At 49.2% G+C, this 20,166-nt stretch overlaps 1 protein-coding gene across 1 annotated transcript in view; it reads left to right on the top strand.

Moving 5' to 3' along the window:
* Positions 1 to 6,137: 6,137 nt before the first annotated feature.
* Positions 6,138 to 20,166, top strand: part of ELL (elongation factor for RNA polymerase II) — a 76,822-nt gene continuing 62,793 nt past the window's right edge. Inside the window, exon 1 of the mRNA XM_041761154.1 lies at positions 6,138 to 6,286. Coding sequence (XP_041617088.1) covers positions 6,152 to 6,286 — 135 coding nt within the window. The 5' untranslated portion in view covers positions 6,138 to 6,151. The remainder of the gene's footprint in view (positions 6,287 to 20,166) is intronic.

Genomic DNA, 20,166 nt, shown 5'->3' with positions numbered 1-20,166 from the left:
CTGGTAGTGCTGTGATTATCTTTGTTCCTACAAAGGGACCTGAGAGTGAAGTCTACCCAGAGAGCAGAGCTGAGAGAGAGAGACGTGGACACGTCCTAGTGACTCCATTTAGCTCCTGGAGCTAGCTGGACCTGGAGTCTGTCATTTCTTTAGTCTTTTGAGCCAATAATTGTTTTTGCCTGAGTCAGTCTAGATTTTCTGTTGCATGTGGGTGTTTAGAGGAGGGGGATCTGCCGGGTTATATCAGTTTTGTTCTGTGGCCTGCTGTGTCCTCCTCGGGGAGCCTCCCTCACTGGGCAGAGGACAGAAAGGAGTGATCATAAATGCTTGCGAACAGATGGGTAAGTGGAAGAAAATTAGTACAGAATCCTCAGTCACCTGGGCATGGAGGTGTTTGAACTGACATTGAGAATTGTCTAGGAGTCTAGCAAGCACACAGGCTACCTTTGAGGAACAGTTCAGATGGCCATCACTACAAACTGTTCCCAGGTAATCTAGGCCCTACCTTCTTCATGGCTCCTGGTGAGGATGATGCAGCTGATTCATGAAGCAAAATGGCAGTTTGGGGGGCACCAGAAGGCCTTACCTGATGTAGATCAGCAAAGAAATAACTAAGCAGGCCTAGGGTTGTCCAAACGCTGCACATTCCCAAGAAAGGACTGGCCCTTGGTCTGTACCTGGTAGGTCAGGTCTACATTCTTGGGAAGTCCTGACTGATCATCTGTGCTAACAATATAATTTAGGGTGGGGCTCTTGGTCCCATAATTTCACCTTGACTTGAGGTCAAGCACATGGGTGGTCAGCCCTCCTCCCCAATAAAAACCCTGGAAAACCAGGCCTGGGTGAGCTTCCCTGGTTGGCAGTAATCTGTGAGTGTTGTTGCAAAGGTTGCTAGGAGAATTAAGTGGTCCACATCTGGATGCTTGCCTGGTTTCTCCTGGTCTCTGCCTTAGGCACTCTTCTCCTTTCACTGTGATTAACCATAGTCATGGATCTAACAGCTAGACTTGCTGGATCTGAGATGCCCAGCTGAGGAAGCAGTGGAGCAGGCACAGGACCCTGGGGCTGCATGCTGGCTGCCCCATCAAGCAGAGGGGGTGTTCCAAAGTGAGTGTTCTCATGGGTCCTTGCATACTCTCTGCTACAAAATAGTATATTTCAAAGTCCTTAAGGCTCATTTGCTGAAGGAGCAACAGAGCTGGTAGAAAGCTGTGGGGCAGGTGTGCAGAGGTGTGGCTCCAAGGGCTGCAGGCTGCAGAAATTTTAAGGTGTTCCTGAGATTTCTCATTCTGCATCATCACAGGACAAGAAGTAGGACAGATCTCACTCCTGTGATTATGTTGTTATTGGGCACAGTTGACTGAGATATGGAGATAATCTGGGTGGGCCTGACCTCGCTGGTTACAAATGAGGAAGGCAAAAAAAAAAAAAAAAACACAAATGAGGAAGGCAGAGAGACTTGAAATATGAGAGGGATTCAACATTCAAAATTCTCCCTCTCAATAGAGGGAGGCTGTCTTACTGAGGTGGAGGGGGGCCATGTGGCTAGCACCTATGAGTGGCCCCCAGCTGACAGCCAGGAAACAGGGACCATAGTCCTACAACCACCAGGAAATGAATTCCACCAACAACCTGAAGAAGCTTGGACATGGATCCTCCTGTTGAGCCACTGGATCTGAGGATGCATCCCAGCCAACACCTTGCTTGCCAGCTTCATGGGACCTTGAGCAGAGAATCAATTAAAACATACCAGACTTCTGATAGAAACTGTGGGATAATAAATGTTTGTTGTTTTAAGCCACTAAGTTTGAGGTACTTTGTTATGCAGCAGTAGCTAACAAATACAGGTATTAGCAATAGCTGTTTGGTAGCAATTGCTGACTAATGAATGGCAGGTGTTCATCCCAGTGTGGTTTAAAAACACATAAGCTGCAGACAACATAAATAGATAACAGAAAGGGATTACATAGATAAACTATTGTAAACCCATTAATAATAATTATTTCCATGATGATGCCATTTGCCAATGGTCCAGGACCAGGCTCTTGTGTAAATGCTGTGATTATACATATTTTATGATGTGAGCACACCGAGGAGGGCAAGACATGTCCAGAGCCATATAGGGAATGAGCAGCAGACCAGGATCACTATTCCCATTGTAGAGATAGAGCTTTTGCAATAAGCTTGCCAAGTGGAGTATGTGTTCACGGGCCATCCGTTAGTGATCAGCCAGCTTCCTGGGGTCCCACTGGGAGCCACTGGGACATTAAACATACAGCGGAGAGATGCTCATTACTAAGCAGCACGGCCCATAGTTGCAGTGTTCTTAATTCTCTCTTTTTTGTGGGGGTGGGGGGGAGGTCAGGGAAGGGATAGAGAGGGATGGGGAGGGGCAAAGGGAGAGGGAGAGAGAATCTTCAGCAGATTCCACCCAGTATGGAACCTGATGTGGGATTTGATCTCACAACCCTGAAATCATGACCTGAGCTGAAATCAAGTCAGATGCTTGAAGAACTGAGCCACCCAGGTGCTCCCTCTTCTCTTTTTATTTTATTTATTTATTTTAAATATTTTATTTATTTATTCATGAGAGACACAGAGAGAGGCAGAGACATAGGCAGAGGGAGAAGCAGGCTCTCTGCAGGGAGCCTGATGCAAGACTCAATCCCAGGACCCGGGGATCATGACCTAAGCCAAAGGCAGATGCTCAACCACTGAGCCACCCAGGCACTCTGCCCTCTCTTTTTATTTATTTTTTAAATTTTATTTATTTATTCATGAGAGACACACACACACACAGAGAATGAGAGAGAGAGGCAGAGGGAGAAGCAGGCTCCATGCAGGGAGCCAGATGTGGGACTTGATCCTGGGTCTTCAGGATCACGCCCTGGGCTGAAGGCAGCGCTAAACCACTGAGCCACTGGGGCTGCCCCTGCCCTCTCTTTTTAAAACAACATTTAAGTATTCCTACACCTAACGTGGGGCTTGAACTCAACCCTGAGATTAAGAATTTCATGTTCCCCCTACTGAGCCAGCCAGGCGCCCCTATTCTTAATTATCTTTTCTTCAAGCCTCAGTTTCCAGAAGGTAATCCTGGATGCCAAGCACTGAACCCAGAGCTGGGGGCATTTTAAGCACTCAGTGTTACTACTGTTGTCTGTGAGCTAAATCCACAGAGGCTCAGAGGTCATGCATTTCCCAATGTCATACAGTGAGCTGGTCAGCCTTCAAAGCTGGCTCCTCCCATGTTCTCCATTCAGCAGTCCAGCTGTCTCTATCCTCCCCATCATTCACTCCAGACTGCCCATGCCTCACCTAATCCTGCCCTTCTGTGATCCCTCTGGGCAGTGCAGTCCTGCTTGCTCCAATATTTACCTGGCCTAGCTCCTAGGTAAACCGCTGGGCCCAGACAGTGGGCAGAGGGCTCAGTGTGTCTGAGCAAGTGCTAGCATCTTCCAGGTAGGAAGGACTGATCCCAGGTGAAGGATAGAGGATTCCAGAGCCTTGACCCTAGGCTTAGGCAGGCTGGATGTGAAACCTTTCTAAGTCTCATTCTCCTCATCTACAAAATGGGCTGAGGGCTGTGTTGTGAGAATTAAATGTCATTTATTCATTCAACACATTTCCTGAGCACCTACTCCATGCTAGGTCCTGTGCTGAGGGTGTTCAATGAGGAAATATAGGGAAAGGGACCCAGGTGCCTAATCAGGAGGGTTCTGGATCAGAAAGATATTAAATTTAAGTTCCAGCCAGCCTGCTCGCCGGCGGTGCCACTGCCCTTGAATGCTGCCTCACACCTCTTAGTTTCACCTTTTTTTTTTTTTTTTTTTAGTTTCACCTTTTATAATTGGAGATATTAACGGCAGGTATGGGAGAGTGTTTCAAGAAATCTAGCATTGCCTCGGGCTCAGCAGTTTATGGTTAGAGGATCAATGGATAATAGTGCCAACTTGGCGGTGGTGAACAGAACTAAGGAGGTCACTTTGGTAGAGATATAACAAGGTCCTTGAACTTCACTTTCCTCTCTTAGCTCAAAATCTTCATCCCATGGTTACTGTTTGTAATTAGATTGAAGGGAAAGAGAAAAGTCATGAACTTCCTGTAGATTAGGAGACCCAGGAGTCCAAGAGAAGCTTGCCTGGGCAAGTCAGTGCTGTTTCCAGCCTCAGTTCCCCCACTGATAGGATCAGAGATTGATAAAATCTCTCATAGCTCCTGTGAAAAACAATCAAACACAGAATTACCATAGGACCTAATAATACCTCCTAGGTATAGACCCAGGAGAAGGGAAAATATTCAACTGTACAAAAACTTGTACATGTATTCACAGCAGCATTATTCATAAGAGGGAAATGGTGGAACTATCCCAAATGTCCATCAGTGGATGAATGAATAAACAAAATGTGGTCCATCCACACGATGGAATATTACCCAGTCATAAAAAGGAATTAAACGTTGATACATGCTACAATAGGACCCGCCTTGGAAACATCAACCTTGAAAATAAAACAGCCAGTTATTTTACCAGCAAAATGGGTTTTATTCAGGAATAGTAGAGGAATTGTAACTCAGGACATGAAAAACTATAAAACTATTGGTAGAAAAGGAACAAAGGATATGAAACATTACCTTATAGAAAAGGAGGAATTTGGGAGGGTCTCTTTTGGAGGAAAGCAAGAGTTCAAGGTAGTGACAGTTTCTCATTGGCTGAGTGGTGGCAGGTTATCATCGGCTGGGCCAGGAGAAAATCATCCTTCATCCTGTTGGGGTAGCAAAGTAGACTTCTTCCTGTTGGGGTTTGCATTTGACAATGAGTCAGGAGGGCACAGAGCTCTCTCTTCTGAACTCCTGACTTTATTTATTGAAAGAGAGAGAGAGAGAGAGAGAAAGAGAGAAGGGGCAGAGAGCGAGGGAGAAAATCTTAAGCAGGATCCAGGTCCAACTAAGAGCCCTGCACGGGGTTTGATCTCACAACTGAGATCATGACCTGAGCCGAGATAAAAATTCTGACACTTAACAGACTGAGCCATCCAGGTGCCCCCAACTCTGTTTTAAATGAGGTTGCCTTCGTTCAAGTTCACAAAAACATCATGCTGAGTCTTTCACGGATTGCGAGTCACAGAATGTCAATGATATGATTTCATTGATACGAAATGTCCAGAATAAGTAAAATCATAAACACAGTAAGTAGGTTAGTGGTTGCAGGGGCTAGGAAGTGGGTTTGGGGAGTGACTTTGGTGGGTAGCTGTTTTCTTTAGGGGTGATGAAAATTTCTCCGAATAAGATAGTTGTAGCGCCTGCACAGCATTGTGGATGTACTAAATGCCACTGAATAGGACACTTTAATAAATGCACTGAAGTCATGATACATAAAATGTTTTCTTAAAATGGGAAAGGTGCACAACCGCTATGTCTCAAGAACCTTGAGGATACAGAATTTTATTCTATTAAAACTATACTCTTATCATGAGCAAACTTCACCACCTCCCCAACACCCCTAATATCCTAACAACCCGGGCAGGGAATCCCATCTACTTACCTTGGGAAGCTCCGCTAGCCCAATCCAGCGTCCTACGCGCGCTCGATTTGTATAGCCACGCCCACTCACCCCGCTATTAGCGGCCCCGCCCCCCACGTGTTTTGCACCAGCCCCGCCCCCTTCACGCACTGGCTATGGCTCTCGACAGAAACCAGGGACGGAAGGCTTGGAGCGACCTCATAAATAATGCATCACGTCAGCGGCCAGGGGGGTGTGGCTTCGACCCTCGCCTGGCTGACTCATGAATTATGCATATAGAGGCGGGGCCTGAAGGTGTGCGCGTGTCGGGGCGGAGTCCCGGCACGGAAGTGGCCCCCTCTGGTGCCTTGAGAGGTGGGGCCATCCACGCTTCATGAATATGCAGCACATCGGGGCGGTGACTGTGAGCTTCGCCAGGCCCATAGGGGGCGCGATCTGCGGCATTCATGAATAATGCAACAGTCGGCGGGCCGTGCAGAGGTGACTGCAGGCTTCATTAGATCCAGAGGGGGCGTGGCCAGCCGCGTCTCATGAATAATGCAGCGCGTCAGCGGGCGGTGGGGCGGGGCGGGGCGGGGCCGGCGCGCCGGCGCTGGAACCGGGAAGGGGGGGCGGGGGAGCGATGGTCGCAAGATGGCGGCGCTGAAGGAGGCTCGGAGCTACGGGCTGTCTTGCGGGCGGGTGAGCGACGGCAGCAAGGTGTCCGTATTCCACGTGAAGCTCACCGACAGCGCCCTGAGGGCTTTCGAGAGCTACCGCGCCAGCCAGGTGAGCGGCGTGGGGCCCGGCGCGATCGTCGGGGACGTCGAGGCGCAGGCCGGCCTCATGCGCCCCTCGCGGAGGCGTCCTGTCTTGGGGGCGCGGGGTCTGGCGTCCGGGGTGCTGCTCGCGGGCCCCTGGGCCGACGGGTCGCGGGGTGGGCACCTGTCCAGCTTGGAGCGCGGGTAACCGCGTTCCTTCACGGCGCTGGGAGGTGACACTGGCGGGCGGCCCGGGGGGGCCGAGGGGCCCCGAGCTCGCTCTTCTGGTCCGCGGCGGGGAGGAGGAGGGGAGGCGACTGAGTCGGCACCTGGAGGCGTCCGGAGCCTTTCTCGGCTCACCCAGCCACTGAGCAGGAACTGAACTGTTCACCTAGCTGGGGGACGGGAGAGGGGGTTGGGGAGGCTTGAGGCTTCTCCGTCTGGGTCCCAGGCAGGGTGGGTCAGTGGGGCACCGCGTTTGGGCACCTGTGGAGAACCTGTTCCGTCCGTGTGGGGAGGCTGAGTCTGTGCTTGAGGGCAGGCTACACCAATGTAGCCCTTGGAATTGGGCTCACTCTTGGTTCTTGGGAGGGAGAGTTTGGGCAGAAACTGACAGCTTGTTTCCAACTCCCCTACCCCTCTTAGGTGACCCTGTCTCACTGGACATCTTTGGAGAGTGGGAGTGTTTTGGGTAGGGGGGGAAGCTGTGCGTGTGTGTGTGTGGGTCGCTGGCATGGTGCCTTTCCCAGGATGGGCGGTCTTAGTGGGCAGCTGGGAGGGAGCTCTGGCCACCGCACCTGGCTACTGACTCTCAGACTTCTCAGGGGCCGATTTGGGCCCATCTGGGGAAGTTAGAGGTGTTTCACTTCTGCCACCTGGCTCAGGGTGCGTGGGATGGGGGGAGGCTGCTGTGTACCTTCTTTCAGGCTTGATTTGGGGGCACATCTGGGGCCCCGGTCAGAAACCTGCTTCTTCCCATTTCTGTTTGTGTCAGGACAGAAGTTTCAGGTGCCCAGAGTGGCCAGGACCTGAGGGGAAGTGGTTTGGGAGCCCCTTTCCTTGTTGCCTGGAAAGTGGGGGCTTTTTTAGTCATGAAGTAGTTGAGGAGGGGTCTAATGTCAGGCTCAGGGAGGCCCTGCTCCCTGTGTGTGTGTGTGTGTGTGTGTGTGTTTGTGTATACTGGGAATGGGGGGGCTGAGGGCGGGTGAGGAGAGAGACTAACTAGGAAGGAATGTGGCTTTCTTCCTGCCCCAGACTTGTTCAGCACCATTAGCTAAGTCGGGAATTTCTTCCTGTGTTACGTTCCCACCACTTTCCTGGTGCCCACCCTTCCCGTGCTGCTTCCCACTTTGGGGGGCAGTTTCCTTCCTGTCCCGGTGTCCCAATTTCCTATTCATAGAAGGAGTCTTTTTTTTTTTTTTTTTTTTTTTTTAAGAAGACCGAGGTCTTCCCTTGTCAAAAGGATTCCTCAGGATGAGGCTAAGGCACCCTAGCAGGTGAGGAGTCGGGCAAGGGTGAGGGGTGGGGAGGACACTATGTCCAGCTTAAGTCTCCCTTGTGGAATTCCAGTCTGGAGTCTTTTCCCTAGGCAATTCTGACTTGTTCTGCAGGAAGGCGGGCTTTCCTAGAAACAGCTGAGGGATAGCTCATGAGTCATGTAAATAAGGTGAACTTGGTACCTGGTCACTTAGGAGCCCCGCCTTCCCTGCCATGCTGCCCTCGCTTGATCTAGTCGTCCCCAAGGCCTGCCTGTGTGTCCACCTCATGCTGTCACACAGCTATTTTTAATTTAGGGTGTTAGTTACATCCCCTAACTAAGCTGGATCTTCCTCATGTGAGGGCGAAGGTAACTGCAGACTCCAGCTCATCCCACTTGGAGCCCAGCTGTGTATGTCAGTGTTGATTAGCCAGGAGGGGCTCCCTTGAAGAACTTTTCCAAGCCAGCTGGGCGAAACTTTTGAGGGTGACCCAAATTTGCATTTTTCTCAGAAGCTTGTGACCAGAGAACTGTATGGGTTATTAACAAAATCTCTTATATACGATTGTCAGTAGTGTCTGGAGTTTTCTATTCTATAGCACTGTGGTTATATGGTTTGCCAATGACAACTTGTGGAGAGGGTTTTTATTTTTCCTTTTAATTGCAAAGAGGCATTTACAGATTCAGATGTGGCAGGGGACTGGAGAGGAAGTTCACGTGAAACTTTTCTCTGTGGCCCAAGAGAGCCTGTAATCCTAACTCTTGGAGTAGCCTGAGTAAAAGTCCCCTGTGGTTTCTCTCTTCAGAGCGGTGTGGCGTCTGAGCTGCCTTTGTGCAGACCTGATGGCCAGCTTGGAATGTGGCAGAAGGTAATATACGCAGCTGCCACTGTCTAGACTTGGGGTTCGTGCAATTTCTCCTTGAATATAAAAAACCCAAGTGAGTCCCAGTGCAGCTACTCCCATAGATCTCCTTTTTCACTGTGTTTGGCTACTTCTGGGAGAGAAGAGAGCGGAAGCGTGGACCCATCCTTCTAAGATAGCGTCATGTGCTTGCTCAGAGAAGTGTTCCCTAGCCACTCTGAGGAAGTATCTGTCCTTGGGGCACCTGCCTCAACCACCCAGCTATTGCATTGTTGGATTTAGTGGGCTTTGTTGCTGAGTGACCTTCTCTCCTGGTTTATAAACTGCTTGGTGGTGAGGAGCATATTATTGTTCAGTAAAAATTGAGAGCCCAGAGAGGGACTCAAGAAGCCTGAAGATTATAGCCTATCTAGGTTTAAATCTTGGTTCTACCTGCTTGAGGCCTTGACCCAGTCAGTGCCTGACCCCCTCCCAGTCCAGATCCTCCTCTTTGGAGCTATGAGGATCCCAGTGCCTGACCTTCTCCCAGCTCTAGATCCTTCTGATCCTTAGGATTGTGTAGATCCCAGTATCTGAGCCCTCCCAGCCCTGAGTGCTTCTCTCAGGGTTGCAAAGGCAGGTTGCCCTATCTGCCTTGAGCTCTGGATCCTTCTCAGGACTGTTGAGGGTCCCAGTGCCCTGCTGTGTCTAAAGTCTGGCTCCTTCTCGGGGCTATGGGGATTCTTTTGACACATGTGTGGCTATCAGTGCAGCCCTGACACTTCCCCTCTCCTGCTGTGTTTTCAGCACTTGGTGTCCATACCCAGAGGGTATGGAACCCAGAGCTGGTTCCCACCTGGAGGTTTGAATAGAGACTGTGGGAGACAGGGAGCCTGGGCTGCATCTGCCTAAATCTGATTGACCACCTGGCTTGTGTAGAGCTACTGCTCAGATGCTGGACATTCAGAAGTGACCAAGATGAGTCCCAAGTGTCATGAGTTGACATTCTGGAAGCAGGAGACATATCGGTACAAAGAGCTTGTCAGCAATCAGCATCAGGAAGGAAATAAAATGGTGTGATATGATGGTAGGGTGGGGCTGCGTGAAAGGGTACTGATTGAGAAGGTGCTTCTAGGAGATGCCAGAGCTGAGGCCTCCCTGGTGAAGGGTCCTGTGCAGGGAGGGTTGGGGGTTCCAGGCACTCTGCCTTCGAGCTTTGAGACACAAGAGGCTGGGGAGAGTGTTGGGACACGGAGGTACTGGGGCTCTGTCCTAGGAAGGGTGTGTGGGGAGAGGAGGTGGAAGGGGACTGCAGCAAATAGTCCATGACTCTTGTAGAGCTGTGATGGAGGCTGTTTGCTGCTAAGGGGGCGGCTGTGTGGATGTCAGCTCGGGCACTGATGGCAGGAGGAGCCTTAATTTAGCCTCTGTTCTCCAACCACAGCAAGGAGGTAGGCTTGTCTCCCCTTTCTGGGAGGTGCCCACTGGGCCCTAAGCAGGGCAGCTTCTTGTCAGGCCTGCTGTCTTCAGGAATAGCTGGGGCTGCCCTTCTTGGGTGTGGGCCGGGCCCCCGCTAGGCCTTTTGTCCAGGCTCGTGTCATCTTCTGGTAACCTTGGCCAGAGGCTAGCTTGTTGTTTCCCCTATACCTTGGGGGCAGTGAGGGGGCTCAGAGAGTCCTCGTCTGCCTGTCCAAGATCACTCGGCCCAGGTTGCCTCTTGAGTTGGGAGGGAACTTGAGCCACTGTGACACAGCTATGAAAGGGGGTCCCTAGATGGTCTTGAGTTCTAGTTAAACTCCAGCATTCTGGACTCCTGCAAGCAGTGGTGACATGAGTGGCTGTATATATTCCTGAGGTTGCGAAAGTGACTGTCCTGTGCCCCCTACCCCCGAGAAAGCCTAAAATGGTGATAACCAACACCTATGGATCACACCCTCATGCCAGCACTGGCCTGAGCTATACACGTTAATTTATCTCACCTCTGTCCTTCAGCCCTATGGTGGGGAATGGCTCCCACCTCTCCGGTGAGGAAACGGGAAGAAACTCTGGGAGACCAAGTCACTGGAAGGAAATTCCCAGCTGGGATGGGACTGAGAACCAGGCTTCAGACTTGCATGCCAGTGTGTGGCTCCAAGCTCTGCCCCCTCTGAAGGGTGATCTGGCTGGCTGGGCCAGATGGAGCAGCCAGGTCCATTGATGTCAGGAGCATGGCTTCCTGTCTCCTGCCCTCTGGCTGTAGCGGTTTGGTTTACTTGTGTCTTTTCTTTGCTTTGCTTTGCTTTTCTTTTCTTTTCTTTTCTTTTCTTTTCTTTTCTTTTCTTTTCTTTTCTTTCTCTTCTCTTCTCTTCTCTTCTCTTCTCTTCTCTTCTCTTCTCTTCTCTTTCTTATTTATTTATTTATTTATTTATTTATTTATTTATTTATTCATGAGAGACAGAGAGAGAGGCAGAGACACAGGCAGAGGGAGAAGCAGGCTCCTCATGGGGCCTGGATCCTGGCATCATGCCCTGAGCTGAAGGCAGATGCTCAACCACTGAGCCAACCAGGCGTCCCTACTTGCGTATTTCAATGTGGGCTCTTGATAATTCTGAGTGAGGTGAGTCCTTTCTAGTAGGTGCGTGTCTCAAAGGTGCTGTGGGAGTCGGGGTTGGGGTAAGTGATGGAGGCTTCTGCAGGCAGCCAGTGAGGCTGTGTGAGGGGGCCAAACCCTGCCTCAGCCACTGTGACCCTTGACTAGGTTTCCAGCTCGTATGCTGTTCCTGCACCACAGTGACTGTGGTGATTGTGTGTAAACAGCAGGCAGCCTGGCGGAAACCCACCCTCTGTTGACTCATCGGCAAGGCCAGAGTTCATCACCCTTGAAGTAGTTTTGACATCATACCCGGATTGTGACATCTCTGGGGAGTCTTTGAAAATAACACTGCTTCTCCTGTTCCAAGTAACTCTGTGCTGGAGCAGACACTGGTTTCGGGAAATCTACTTCTGCGGCAGCAGCCCAGGCTGGCCATCGATGTTGTGCCTTTGGGCTTTGGCCTCCTCTGGGTCCATCATTTTTAGGGCCTTGCTTCCCTGCTCTCTGACTTTGATTTTCTCTTTGGTCTGTAATGAGCACAGCCTGGAGTTGTCTGAGATCTTATCGCCAGTGATATGTGGCTACTCCACAGTCATCAAGTGCCCAAAGGGACTCTTTTGAGAACAGTTCCCCCAAATGATCTCTGACCTATAGGTGCAAGGAGTGATAGACAACTACAATGTGTAGTTGTTTTGTCACTTTACTCTTTAATAAAAAAGCTGGTATCCAAATTAACCATCCAGAGAGAGACCTCCTGAGCCCACACCAAGTGGCTGCACTGTAGTCTGATGCTAATTATATTCTCTCGGCTCCGTCCCTCCCTGGCCACGTTGTGACGCAGCTCTTGGCTGAGTCACCAGGTCAGCAGGGCACATTGGTGACTCCCTGCAGCCCTTCTGGAGGGGAGTGGGCCTTGATTGTTTGTGAACTTCATGGGGTTACCGAACTCCCATTTAATAGTAACATGTGTTGAGAAGTTTAAAAGGAGTATAGCCTATAGTATAGTGTAGAAAACTTGCAAAATACCTGAAAGGAGCAGCTTCTTGTTCCCATGGGCCCAGGCCATGTCTGTTGTTGACACCTTTGCACCTTCCTCTGTCTTGTGTCCGGATACCTCATCGTCACAGAGGTGTCCTCATATAGTGTTAGATCTTGCTTCTTCCCCGACACCATATTAGGTCTATTATTTAATGTAATATAATTTTATTTAATGTAATCGTAAGCTTTACTTTCCAGTGACTGCATCTCCCTTGCAGTGTGCACCCTAACCGATCAGTATTCCTCCAGTACATGAGTTTGGGGCACCATACCGATGGGGTAAGCGAGGAATCCTCAGGATTCCTGTGTGCTGAGACCCTTGTCTGCTGTCCCGTGCCAAGGGCTGTGCAGAGATGCTGAAATGCAGTGAGGGGCACCCCTGGTGTGCCTGTGCCTCAGAGGGGAGCATGAGGCTGTGTGTGGCTGATGGGTACAACTTCTGTACGTTGAAATTGAGTCTTGGGAGAGATGTGGTCTGGTCCGCGTGGTGGATGGTCAGGGAGGGCAGGGTTAGAGGAAGAAGGCTCTGAGGGCCTAAGCTGGGGTGGCACTGGGGAATGGGCATGGAAACAGATGTGAGAAGTATTTGGTCAGCCACCTGTGGCTGGTTGGGGAGGCGGACATTTCTAACCTTTCCTGATTCTGAATGTATAGCAGAAACATCTTCACACACTCAGCTTTATTGTCATGCCTGAGCTGGGTTTGTGAGAGTCAGGTTATGTGTGGCTTGAAAAGATGTTGACAACTGCCTCTGAAGTGACTCTGGGCTGGAGGAAAGATGAGGGCAGCTGATCTGGGAGCTGCTGTGGGTCTGTGGTGTGTGGGCATCATTGTCATCATTGATGTCAAGGGGTGAGATGGTAGATGTGTATATGCTGCCTTATTGAGGCCAGCTACAGAGCCCACACCTTTCTGGGTCGCTGCTTTTGTTCCCAGATGTGAATGTTATGTGGTTCTTTCAAACATCCTGAGTGTATTTGGAAGGTGTTTTGAACTGATGTGGCAGCTCTGGAAGCCAGAAGCCTTTTTTTCTTCAGTTCTTAGATTGTGTTCTTTGCTCAAAGATAGTTGGATGCCAGGTTTCCCTTGTGCTGGTGTTGACCAGCTCTGACTATGGGGGAGCCAAGGCTGCATGGAGGGCAGGTGATGCTGTCTAAACCATAGAGAAAGCTGGGTCGAGGACTTTCCCAGAATTCTCAGAAGTGCTGTGGAACAAGTGGCCTTGGATCACCCTACCCTGTCTTTGAGAAGTTAATGAGCTATGATTGAGGACTGCGGTTAATCCTCCACACCTTTGTGTGGTTGTGGGTGTTCTCACTGTTCTTTAGATGGAAAGACTGAAGATCGACTCTGGGACAACTTTCCTGAATGTGTGCCCTTCCAGCTAACCACCCACTCCTACCTTGAGCTGTCGGTGGATGTCAGCTCCTTACTGATTGCCTTACTGTCCCTGTGTCCATCTTAGACATGTAGGGAAGGTGTCCTACTAAGGAGGTGCCTCCCTCAAAGGATGGTGAAGACCACGAGTTGGAGTCAGGTAGACTGGCTCCAGATAGCTCCAGATGACAGCCTGGGGATCCAGGCTTCCTTTTTTTTTTTTTTTTTTTTTTTTAAGATTTTTATTTATCCATGAGAGACACACAGAGAGAGGCAGAGACATAGGCGGCGGGGGGGGGGGGGGGGAGCAGGCTCCCAGTGGGGAGCCCAATGTGGGATTTGATCCCCAGACCATGGATCATGCCCTGAGCTAAAGGCAGGCGCTTAACCGCTGAACCACCCAGGCATTGCTCCAGGCATCCTTCTGAGCCTCAGTTTTCCTGGGTTGAAGCAGCACCTAAGATAGTAGAGGGCACTCCAGGTCAGAGGATCCTGTCATCCCATCCCATCTGTCCCTCCCTCTCTTATCCCCCTCCCCGCCTTGTATGCATGTGTTAGTGTACCACAAATTTAAAATATCTACTCGTTTGTCTATTATTAAGGATTTCTCTTTTAAATAAAGAAATGGCTTTCCCCAGATTCTTCAGCAGCTTTCCTATCAGAAGTCCATCCCACTGTGTTGAGGGAGCTGGCCCCTTCTGCATATGCCCCTTTTCCATCTCTTGAGCAGCCTCACCAGGTGGTGATCATGGAGTGGGCAGTGGGCAGGGGCCATACAGAGCAGAGGAGGGCAGGAAATGCTGACTGAGCTTCTGGAGAGACATCTGACCTGATCTGGGGGTGACTGCTGAATCCACCAGGCTGGTGGCCCCTGCTGATGGAGTATGAGAAGTCAGGCCCAGAGCTCTGGGTGCCTTGGCTCCATCTTTGCCTTCAGATTGCATGTGAGCGCATGGCTCTTGGGGAGTCACATAAGGGCAGCCTCAACGGGCCAAGCCCCCTCTCCATTGGAGAATGCTGTTCCCTTGGGACGGGAGGTGAGGGTTCTGTTTCCTCTGTTGTCTATCCTGGGCAAGTGGAGCCCCAGTGTGTAACAAGGGATTACTCCTTACATTTCCACATGCTCCTTGGCCTTTTTCTAATATGGGGACTGGCCCACTGCATGCCTCACCTGAACATGTGCATATGGCCTCATCCTGTTTATCAGACTGACTTGGGATTTATTAGTGGGCTGAGGCAGGCCTAGTGCTGTTCTGGGCGTGGGGGGTTCATGGTGGGCAGGCTAGCCAGGCTGCATCCTAGGGTCCTTACATCCCTGTGGGAGAGGCCCATTGAGAGCATGATGATTTGATAGTGGTGACCATGAATGATGACTACTAGGAGGGAGAAACACAGCGGGCTGTGGGCAGGAGATGCTGTGGGAAGTGGGGCAGGCGGAACCGTCTGGGAACAGGCTGAGATTGCCAAAGTCTGCGTGAGATCTGAGAGGGTGGCCATAGGAGGGAGGCTGGGATGGTGGGACAGCTAGAGGGCACGGGGATTACGGGATTTGGGGTTAATTTCATCATCTAGCCGACTAAGCAGTGACTGCAGTGACCTATGCGGGTGTAGATGAGCTCCTGCCCCTGCCTAGGCTCACTGTGGGGGGACTGACCCAACTCTAATTTCATTCCACTGTGCGGAGAGACGTTTTCTTTGGGGCGTTCCATCCTATGACAGGCCATAGTCAGGGAGCCCTTGGGAGTGCTAAGACCAATCAGTAAGAGTCTTTACTGGAACCCCTTGGGAGTCTTTCTTAAATTTTCTTTCTTTCTTTCTTTCTTTCTTTCTTTCTTTCTTTCTTTCTTTCTTTCTTTCTTTCTTTCTTCCTTCCTTCCTTCCTTCCTTCCTTCCTTCCTTCCTTCCTTCTTTTTCTTTCTTTCTATTTTTGGCAACAGCTCATTTCCTTTATATCTTCCCCTTGTAAAGTGAGATTCAAGTTTCTTGGAGCCTTTTTATTTTTATTTTTTTAATTTTTAAAAATTTTATTTATTCATGAGAGATGCAGAGAGAGAGAGAGAAAGAGGCAGAGACACAGGCAGAGGGAGAAGCAGGCTCTGTGCCGGGAGCCCGACGTGGGACTCGATCTTGAGTCTCCAGGATCATGCCCGGGGCCGAAGGTGGCACTAAACCACTGAGCCACCGGGGCTGCCCCTCTTGGGCCTTTTTAAAAAAAAATTGTGGTGAGATACGCATAACATAAAATTACCATCTTAATCATTTTTCCCCTTTCTTAACCATTTTTGAGTGTACAGCTCAGTGGTATTGTCTGTATGCAGCCATCATCACTCTCCATTCCCAGAACTTTTCCATTTTCCCAAACTGAAACACTGTCCCATTGACACTAACTCCCCGTTCCCCTCCCCCAGCCCCCGGTGTCCACCGTTCTAGTTTCTGTTTGTGAATTTGATAACTTTTGGGATCTCATATAAGTGAGATCATATGGTATTTGTCCTTTTAAATTTTTTAAAGTTTATTTAAGTAATCTTTATACCCAGTGTGGGTCTCAAACTCATGACCCCCAAATCAAAAGTTGCATGCTCTTCCGACTGAACCAGACAGGCGCCTTGGTATTTATCTTTTTATGACTGGTTTCTTTCACTGATCATAATGTGTCCAAGGTTCATCCATGTTGTCATATGTGTCAATTTCCTTCCATTGTAAGGCTGCATAATATTCCATCATATGGATATACCACATTTTGTTTTATTTATTTATTTATTATTTATTTTTTTAAAGATTTTATTTATTTATTCATAGAGACAGAGAGGCAGAGACACAGGCAGAGGGAGAAGCAGGCTCCATGCAGAGAGCCCGAAGCGGGACCCCATCCTGGGACTCCAGGATCACGCCCTGTGCCAAAGGCAGGTGCTAAACTGCTGAGCCACCCAGGGATCCCCAAGATCGATCTTTCTTTCTTTCTTTCTCTCTCTCTCTCTCTCTCTAAGATTTTATTTATTTATTCATGAGAGACAGAGAGAGAGTCAGAGACAGGCAGAGGAAGAAGCAAGCTCCCCGTGGGGAGCCTGTTGGGAGACTCGATCCCAGGACCCAGGGATCATGACCTGAGCTGAAGGCAGACGCTCAACCACTGAGCCACCTAGGCTCCCTAAGATCTATTTTATTTTATTTTATTTTATTTTATTTTATTTTATTTTATTTTATTTTATTTTATTTTATTTTATTTTATTTTATTTTATTTTATTTTATTTTATTTTATTTTATTTTATTTTATTTTATTTTATTTTATTTTATTTTATTTTATTTTATTTTATTTTATTTTATTTTATTTATTTTATTTTATTTTATTTTATTTTATTTTATTATTTTATTTTATTTTATTTATTTTATTTTATTTTATTTTATTTTATTTTATTTTTCTCTTTTCTTTTCTTTCTTTTTTTTCTTTGATTTTATTTATTCATGAGAGACACAGAGAGGCAGAGGGAGAAACAGACTCCCTGCCGGGAGCCCGATGTGGGACTCGATGCCAGGACCCCAGGATCACAACCTGAGCCAAAGGCAGATGCTCAACTGCTGAGCCACCCAGGCATCCCTAAGATCTATTTTCTTAACAACTCTCTTAAGATCTACCTTAACAACTTTCCTATATACCATATAGTGCTGTTAGCTGTAGTCCTCATGTTACATATTATATCTCTAGTGCTTATTTATCTTATAACTGGAAGTTTGTACTTTTTGACCCCCTTCCTGCAATTTCCCCACCCTATACTCCCTGCCTCTGATGACCACAAGTCTGATCTCTTTTCCTGTGGTTTATCTTTTTCTTTTCTTTTTTAGGATTCCACATATAAATGAGATATTACAGTATTTGTCTTTTTCTGATTTATTTCACTTGAGTCCTCATTTTCAGTTCTTTTGATTATATATCCAGAAGTTGAGTTGCTGGATCATATGGTAATTCTATGTTTAACTTTTTGAAAAACTGCCAAGCTGTTTTGCACAGCGGCTGTCCCATTTCACATTTTACATTCCCACCAGCAGTGCACAAGGACTCCAGTTTCTCCAGCCAGTGGTCCTCACCAACACTTGTTCTTTTGATAATAGCTGTACTGATGGGTGTGAAGTGTCTTGGAGCCTTTAAAAGTGTGTGACTCTCCAACAAGAGTTAGGGGCTGTTAGGCTTCTGACACCTGGTGGACCATTGATGGGCTCAGGAGTCCCCTTGTCACAGGTCACAGACCTGGAGCCCAGAGGAATCGGGCCATGTTGGCTCTCACACTTGAAGTGGGCTTGGGCTAGCTTCAGGTGCTGCCTGAGAGAGGATCTTGATCAGGGTCTCCTGAGTGCAGATGGCGAGAAGGGTAAGGAGAGCTATTACCATCTCCCAGCCCTCCAGTGGCAGGACTTCTGTGTCCTTTCCTGCCCTCAAACCAAACAGAGGTCCTGAGGGTGATGAGCAAGGCTAGACTCTGCGCTTTGGGACCCGAGTTTGCTGGGCCCTTCCCTGGCCATGAACTCAGGACAGAATTTGTGCTTTGGTGAATTTACCTGTTTGTGTCCCCTATTGAATCACAAGGTGACAGGTGGAAAGTGGGCTTGCTTTTGGGTTAGGAAGTGGCCTGGAGGCCCCTCAGGTCGGGTGCTGCCCTTTGGGATGTATTGGACAGGTAGGGAACTATGCTTTTTTTTTTTTTTTTTAAGGTTTTATTTATTTGACAAAGCGTGTATCAGCAGGGAGAGGTGCAGAGGGAGAGAGAGAAACATGACCCCCACTGCCCCAGGACCATGACCTGAGCTGAAGACAGACACCTAGCCGACTGAGCCACCCAGGGACCCGATATGCCATTGTCTTTGCTCCTGCCTTTGGCTTGGCTTTGGGGCTGGGGTCTGTGCCTGTGGTGCTGAAGGTGGATGAGAAGGAGGAATGGTGTTTTCTCTGACCCTGGGGGCAGATGCAGTTTACTTGCCTCAGGGCTTCTGACTGTGGAGGCCCTGTTCCCTGCCCCTGTCCTGCTGCCACCTTCCCTTTTCTTGCATGGGGATTTGCCTGTGTGCATGGGGCCCCATAGTTAAGCATAGGCTGGTTAGAGCAGGGCTGAGGGACTGGGCTGAGGCAGCCATCCCTTTATGCTGCCCTTCCTGGTGGTGAGGGCTTTTTGGAGTAGCCATTGGCCTGCCATTGGCTTGAGGAGGATAAGTGTGTTGGGAAGTTCCTTTTTTATTTTCCCCTTTTTACTGAACAGTGACTTTTTGGAGGAAATTCAGCTTCCTGATATGGACCTTGTGGTTTCCCCCACATCTGGAGGGGATGATTTAAGGGTTCTATAGTAACACTTCCAATAAGGAGAATGCCCACTGAATGAAGTCAGGACAGCTTGGTTTGCAGTAGCCCAGTGTGGAGCATGAGCTTAGCATGGCTTTCCCCTTGACAGTGGTCGCCTCCTGCCTGTAACCTCTCCACCATGTTGTTCTCGAGGTCCTGACAGGGATCCCATGCCTTGTCCATATCCTCACTGCTTGATCCCTCCCTCTCTCCCCTCCCCTCCCCTCCCTCTCTCCCCTCCCCTCCCCTCCCTCTCTCCCCTCCCCTCCCCTCCCTCTCTCCCCTCCCCTCCCCTCCCTCTCTCCCCTCCCCTCCCCTCTCCTCACCTCCCCTCTCCCTCCCTCCCTCCCTCCCTCCTTCCTTTCCTCCTTCCTTCCTTCCTTCCTTCCTTCCTTCCTTCCTTCCTTCCTTCCTTCCTCTTTCTTGATTCTATTTATTTATTTGAGAGAGCAGAGAGAGAAGGAGAAGCAGAAGCAGACTCCTTGCTGAGCAGGACCCTGGGATCCTGACCAGAGCCAAGGGCAGATGCTTAAGCAATGGAACCACCCAGACTCTTCTTTTCTTTTCTTTTCTTTTCTTTCTTTTCTTTTCTTTTCTTTTCTTTTCTTTTCTTTTTTTCTTTTCTTTTCTTTTCTTTTCTTTCTTTCTTTTCTTTTCTTTTCTTTTCTTTTCTTTTCTTTTCTTTTTTTCTTTTCTTTTCTTTTTTTCATTCTTTTCTTTTCTTTTCAGATTTATTTGAGAGAGAGAGAGAGGAAGAGAACATGAGAGAGTGCTCATGGAGGGAGGGCAGAGAGAGAATCTCCAAGCAGACTCCCCATTGAGTAGAGAGCCTGATACAGGGCTAGATCCCAGGACCCTGAGACCATGACTGGGGCCGCACTCAAGAGTCAGCCAACTGAGCTACCCAGGTGTCTTATGGCTGCTCTGTTTTCTGTACCATTAGTGGTAGAGGACTTCTTTTTGTTCTCAAGGAAACTGAGGTCTGCTGTGCGTAGTGTTGCTGCCGAAGCTGCTAGCCCTTAAAATCAAGGCCTCTGGCATGTTTGCTGCCATGTTAGGTGAACAGAATTGGATAGGGATGCCAATGAAGTAGATTGTTAGGGCATGTTCCTCTTTTAGTGCCAATGTTAGAGTCTAAAACAAGTTGGTAGGGGATCCTTGGGTGGCGCAGCGGTTTGGCGCCTGCCTTTGGCCCAGGGCGCGATCCTGGAGACCCGGGATCGAATCCCACGTCGGGCTCCCGGTGCATGGAGCCTGCTTCTCCCTCCGCCTGTGT

Source organism: Vulpes lagopus, chromosome 7, assembly GCF_018345385.1.
Source record: "Vulpes lagopus strain Blue_001 chromosome 7, ASM1834538v1, whole genome shotgun sequence".
NCBI lineage: Eukaryota > Metazoa > Chordata > Mammalia > Carnivora > Canidae > Vulpes > Vulpes lagopus.
Note: the sequence above shows the minus strand (reverse complement) of the source record. Positions and strands in the feature narration are given on the sequence as shown.